The sequence below is a fragment of the Mirounga leonina genome, unplaced genomic scaffold (genome assembly GCF_011800145.1).
Source record: "Mirounga leonina isolate KUSES-001 unplaced genomic scaffold, KU_Mleo_1.0 Mir_493, whole genome shotgun sequence".
NCBI lineage: Eukaryota > Metazoa > Chordata > Mammalia > Carnivora > Phocidae > Mirounga > Mirounga leonina.
The window spans coordinates 2,976,448-2,982,535 of record NW_023270780.1 but is presented as its reverse complement, the minus strand read 5'-3'; the positions used below and the strand labels follow the sequence as shown (position 1 = coordinate 2,982,535).

Sequence of the window (6,088 nt, the reverse complement as noted above, 5' to 3'; positions counted from 1 at the left end):
CCCGCCCTCCCCTCCCTGCACCCCAGCTTCCCGGGGGACGAGGGCCCTTACTTTTCTCGTTCCGTTTGGCAGTCAGTGTTCTTGCTCCGAAGTTCCTCCAGAGCTGTTTCCCCTTCCCTAACCTTCACCAGTAAGGCCTGATGCTCCTGGATGGGCCGAAGGGAAGAAAATCGAGGATAAGGAGGTGGCAAGGGTTTCCGTGTTTGGGGTGAAAGGGGCCCGAGGGCTGGGGCTCAGCCCCTATTGGGTCTGGGACATCTGCCAACAATCTGCAGCAGGCCAAGCTGGTTTGCTGGGGCGCCCTCCCCTGTCAGGGATAACCCTCCCCACCCTCAGCACACAGAAACTTCCCAGCCTCACCCAGCTATCTGGACAGAGAGCCTGGCCCTGCATTATCCAGGCCCACCTGCCGGCTAGGGCTGCCGGTCCCCGGGAAACCAGGCCCAGTGGCTCCTTAAGAGCAGTCTTGTCTTTTTTCTTTTCTTTTAAGCACACTTCAAAAGCCCATAAAGGGCAGCTCTACAAGAACCCAACTGAAATGGAAATGGGTTCAACTCTAGTTAGCAAGGGCTGAGCTTAGCTGAGAGAAAGACCTCTTGTTCCTTAAAGGCTAAAAGGTTCTCAAAGGTATTTGCTGAGGAAGCTGTGAAGTGTGTTTTTCTGGGGCTGCTCAGAAAAACAGACTACAGTGGTCTCAGTCAGTCCCAGGGACCAGCCCCCCCTCCCCCCCAGCCCCCAGCCCAGGAGTTAGGCCCTGAAGGCAGGACTCCAACAATTACCGCCTGCACGCCTAGCAAGCGCTTCTGGAGCTCTCCCACATCTGCCTCCTTCTGCTCCACTCTGTCCTCCGCTCTCTGAAGGGCCACTTGACTCTGTTCTGCTTCTCTCTGGTACCGGCTGAGTGTGACCTAAGACAGGATGGGGATGGGTGAAGGGGATGGAGGGGAAAGAGCAAACGTGGGTAAAAGCCTTAGGAGAGAACCCAGGACCCCGGGCGCAGTGATGGGAGAAGGGAGGCACCCCTCTCTTTCCCATTCACGGTTCTAGGACGACTTGGGAAACTAGCAGGTATCTCCATTTCCAGGGTTCACATAGTTGATCAAGTTCTACTCTTTTTTTTTTTTTAAGATTTATTTATTTATTTATTTGAGGGAGAAGGTGTGAGGGCTGGGGGTGGTGGGGAGGGCAGAAGGAGAGGGAGAGAAAGTCTTAAGCAGACTTCACACTGAGTGTAGAGCTGGACACAGGGCTCAATCTCACAACCCTGACATCATGACCTGAGCTGAACCAAGTCAGACACTTAACTGACTGCACCACCCAGGTGCCCTGATCAAGCTCTACTTTAGAGTGACATCTGGAACCCAGAAGCACCTTCCAGATGGTGGACTTCTTCAGCATCCCCCCAAGGCGGCCAGTGCCACCCAAGCTTAACCCAGTACTGTGGCTTTCCTACAAATGCAAATGCAAAGAATCCAGGGGAGCACATCTCCACATCCTTCCTTCTGTGTCCCCACTCTTCCTCACCCTCACATCAAGCAATATGGCAGCCTGCAATATAAAGGCCAAAATGGCCTCTGGAAGGGCTACTAAGCACCAGAAGAACTGCTCCATGTCCAAGACGATAAGCCAATTTGGGAAGGATAGAAGCAGAACTGTAGAATGAAAAATTAAGGAAGAACTTGCCTCCCTTCCTCCCACATGCCAACTTCAGGTCTCAGCTTAGATACCCTTCCTTCCAGAAGCCTCCAGGCCCGGTGAGGAGTCCTTCCACTGTGTGGCCTTCCCTCTTACAGCACCAAATGGATTTTGCCCAGTCACTTGTGTGCGCTCCCCAGTGGGCCGCTGGCGGGGGCCTTGAGCTCGGCACGGTACCTAGCATACAGTTACTGCTCGCTAATGTCATGAGTGAAATTGGTATTCATCTAGTCCGATCCTCTCCTTTTGCAACGGAAGGTCAACTGATCTCCCCAAGGTACACAGCTAGGGAATAACAGAGCCAATGCTGGAACACAGTGCCTTCATCATCCATCTCAGTTCTTCCCAGCTACCCCACACTGACTCCCCAGTCAGTTACTGAAAAAGAATCCACGGAACCTCTCAAAAGTCCACGCAGCCCTGGGAAAACAGAACGCCAAAGAAGCCAGTTTGTCTGACTCCTCCCAACGTCAGAATCAAGGAAGAGAAAGCACAGCACAGGATGATGTGTGATGGGACACGTCCATGCTGCACACCAGCCCTGTGCAGAGCAGACTCTCCATGAACCCTTCCTGACAGCAGGCTGCTGCTGGGAGAACGGAAAACCCATGCTTACTGGCAGGCTGTGTGCACGGTAATTGACAATCTTGCCCTTGCTACCCCCTGGCTCAGAAAAGTAGATCAGAGAGTCTCATTCACTAGCAAAGACCAAGAAAAGCCTCCGAAGGTCCCATATTAGCCTGGAACAGGCCAGCCCCATGGACAGGAACGTAAAAACAAAACCTCTCATTTCTGTACCTAACACTGCACCCAGGTTGATGTGTACTCAGAGCACAGCGTTAATGGGCCACGGGCTGTCCTCACTCTGCTATGGGATCACAAAGGGAAAAAAACATACTCCTCTGCCACATCTGTCCTTGTTGCTCCAGTCGGCAATGCTCCAAAGGAACCTCTTAGTCATAAAAGGGCATGCCAACCTACCCCAACAGTGGAAACAGCACCTCTGCTTGCAGGCCGGTGCTACTTACCAAGGGCAGCCCCTTCTTAGAAACTGTGGGCAGGTGACTACAGCTGTCAGGGACCTTCTGGCCTTAGGCTTTCATTCTGGACCCTTTTGTCCAAGCACTGAAACCCAGAGCGAGCAGACCCCTCCGTGGATGGCCAAAACCAACCAGTGCTTCATAATGCCTCTCGGTGTAGAAATTTCTTTCCGAAATTCACAGTCTGGTCAGTGCTACAGTCTCAACCGCCCCTTCCTCCTGCTGTGTACCAAGAAGGTAGGGAACAGTCACCAAAATGATACATCGTCAACCCAATTATCCAAATTGTGGAATCTGAAACAGATGCAGCAAACTCCTTTACTACACAGCTACTTTGTTCTGAGACCAAACTAATCGCAGTATCACGCTAAGTCCAAACTGCTTAGGATAGGAAAACCCACTTAACTAAATTGATCACTAAGAAAAATATAGGGTATCTTATATTTCTAAAATCCTTCAGAGTAATAAATATACTTACATATCTTACCTCACTCAATTCACACACCACACTTGTAAGATATACTTAAAATGACCCATTTTTACATAATTTGGAACTGATACTTAGGTTAAATTACTTGCTCAAATAATTGGTCATCTCTAAAGGCAACTGATTATCCCTGTGCCCTCTTCCTCCGCCTCAATATCCCTCTCAAAAATTCTCTCTCTTAGTCCCATGGAAGAGAAGCATCAGTCTTCTTCCTACCACCAGCTCCTGGCATGCCTGGGCAGGGCATATCCTATCATTACAAATTTATGACACAGAAATACTTTACATGTGGCTGAACAATAGCAGACAACAGATGGTCAATCTCACACAGAAGCCTAGTGTTTTCCCAGTGTACCTCATTTTATACACAAAGAATTTTCTGGAAAGTATGGCAGACCTCAAACAGTTTTTAATGGGGGGGGGCTTTCACTCTCTACAGACTTTTGTACTTCTTTAATCTTCCATAATAATTTAGTATTACTTTTGTAACAATAATTGAAATACTCATTCAAGATCACAAAGCTCTGCATAGTAAAATCAAGATTTGACTTCAAGTCCTCTGACTCCATGGGCACAGATCCTTCTACAACCACACTGTTCCGTCCATTCAACTAGTCCACACTGAAGAGGTACCCACCTTACAGCTGGCGTTATGCCAGACATGGGGATGCAGGGTGACCTTGACAGCAACAGTCCCTGCCTGCATGGTGCCTAGAGCCCAGTAATTCTTACTGTGGTAAGAGTAATGCCCCCTGAGTTACTTGCTATCCCAGACCAGCACTACCACTCAACTGCAGTAGAAAACCAAGTACCAACCTTTAAACCATGGGCTAGCCTTGAACAGCAAAAACGATACATGTCCAGGAATGCGAAAAGCAGAGAGGAAAGTGCCCAGGCCTCAAAGCCTAGCCTCTCCAATTGATGGCACACAGCCAGAAAGACATGAAGTCCATGCTACGTCCCTGGCACCTATATCCAGCAGCCTAACCCTTGGGGCACCTTCTCCTCAAATCCCAAATCTCACCTCAAAAGCCACACGATCGGACTGGTGCTGCCGCTCAGCCTCCTGCAGTTTGACAAGCAGGTCCCGCACAGTCTTCCTCAAGCTCTCGACATCTTCGTTTATATAGGCGTCTACCTATAGTCAGAGCAGGGAAGAGAAGGGGAAGGCCCTGTGTTTGTATAAGAGAAGGTCCCCCTCAGGGCGCCTGGGTGGCTCAGTCGGTTAAGCGTCTGCCTTCGGCTCAGGTCATGATCGCGGGGTCCTGGGATCGAGCCCGCATTGGGCTCCCTGCTCAGTGGGAAGCCTGCTTCTCCCTCTCCCACTCCCCCTGCTTGTGTTCCCTCTCTCGCTCTTTCTGTCAAATAAGTAAATAAAATCTTAAAAAAAGAATTACCATTAAAAAGAGAGAGAGGGTCCCCCGCAACACACACTTGGCCCTCTCATCCAGACCACCCTCACATCCCTCAGGGGGAGAGTTAGTCTTGGGCACCCAGGTGCTCTGAGTTATTCACGTGAACACACTCTTTCTTCATATCCTAAGGAACTCAACTAGCCTCAAATCGCTGAATGATTTTAGGACAAACTCAGTAATTTTTATACAGGTATCAACTGATTAACAGGTATGCTTATCCCATCCTCACCTGCGGGTCCTGCTTCCATCAGACTAGAGTTCTCTGAGAGCAGGGGCCGTGTTCCCCTTTAGACTACAGTGCCCCAAGGGCAGGGACTGTGTCACACCCACTACGAGGGGTGCATCCCAAAGGCGCATCTTTTGGTCTTCTCTGCATCTAGCACAGAGATCAGCATGTAGAGGGTTACTGATGGACAGGCAGGTTTAGAGCAAAAGCACCCATGACTCCAGGAATCTGATTCAATGTGAGAAAAGGTGTCTTCATCGAGGTTACGAGTCTCTCTCCAGACACACCCAACGGTGGGTTGGTGGTTAGCACTGAGCTGGCATGTGGGGTCTTGCCCCAACCTCTGCCGCACAGGTACCAGACATTTCAGTTACCAGCTCCCAGCGAGTCTGACAGAAAAATCTTTCCCCGTCTTGCACGTTAGGAAGGACGGAGCTCAACTGGGAGGTGGGCCACAGGGTCCCAGTCGCTGCGCGATCACTGAGTCCAGTGGGCCTTCACTTCTCTATCTGTGAAGCAGGAAGAAGACTCCTTACCATGCCCTGCCTTCCAGGCTGCCTCAAAAAGAAGACAATATCCGGCAGGGCTTAGAGCTTGTGAGAAGCAGCAGCTGAACAAACAGTACCAGGTGTGATTATAACCTGTTGCCAGCAGCACATTTGCTAAATACGGTGGTTCGGGGGAAGGGAAAAAATTCAAACTGCACATCTAGAGTGAGTGGCTAGAATCACAACATGCCAAACTCTAGCCATCAAGAAGTTATCCAGTCATTCTTAATCGCAGGAAACAAACTGAGGGTTGCTGGAGTGGGGGGGGGGGGGGGGGGGGGGGGGTGACTGGGTGATAGACACTGGGGAGGGTATGTGCTCTGGTAAGCGCTGTGAATTGTGCAAGACTGTTGAATCTCAGATCTGTACCTCTGAAACAAATAATGCAATATATGTTAAGAAAAAAAAAGAAGAAGAAGAAGGTAGCAGGAGGGGAAGAATGAAGGGGGGGAAATCGGAGGGGTAGAGGAACCATGAGAGACGATGGACTCTGAAAAACAAACTGAGGGTTCTAGAGGGGAGGGGGTGGGAGGATGGGTTAGCCTGGTGGTGGGTATTGAGGAGGGCACATTCTGCATGGAGCACTGGGTGTTATGCACAAACAATGAATCATGGAACACTTCATCTAAAACTAATGATGTAATGTATGGGGATTAACATAAGAATAAAAAATAAAT

General features: G+C 49.9%; 1 protein-coding gene across 2 annotated transcripts in view; it reads right to left on the bottom strand.

The window, feature by feature from the left end:
• TUFT1 (tuftelin 1) overlaps nucleotides 1–6,088 on the bottom strand; it is a 45,311-nt gene that overhangs the window by 6,163 nt on the left and 33,060 nt on the right. For both annotated transcript variants that reach the window (XM_034990032.1, XM_034990033.1), the window contains 3 exons: nucleotides 4,247–4,360; nucleotides 780–908; nucleotides 52–146 (listed from right to left, as the gene is read on the bottom strand). In XM_034990032.1, coding sequence (XP_034845923.1) covers nucleotides 52–146; nucleotides 780–908; nucleotides 4,247–4,360 — 338 coding nt within the window. The remainder of the gene's footprint in view (nucleotides 1–51; nucleotides 147–779; nucleotides 909–4,246; nucleotides 4,361–6,088) is intronic.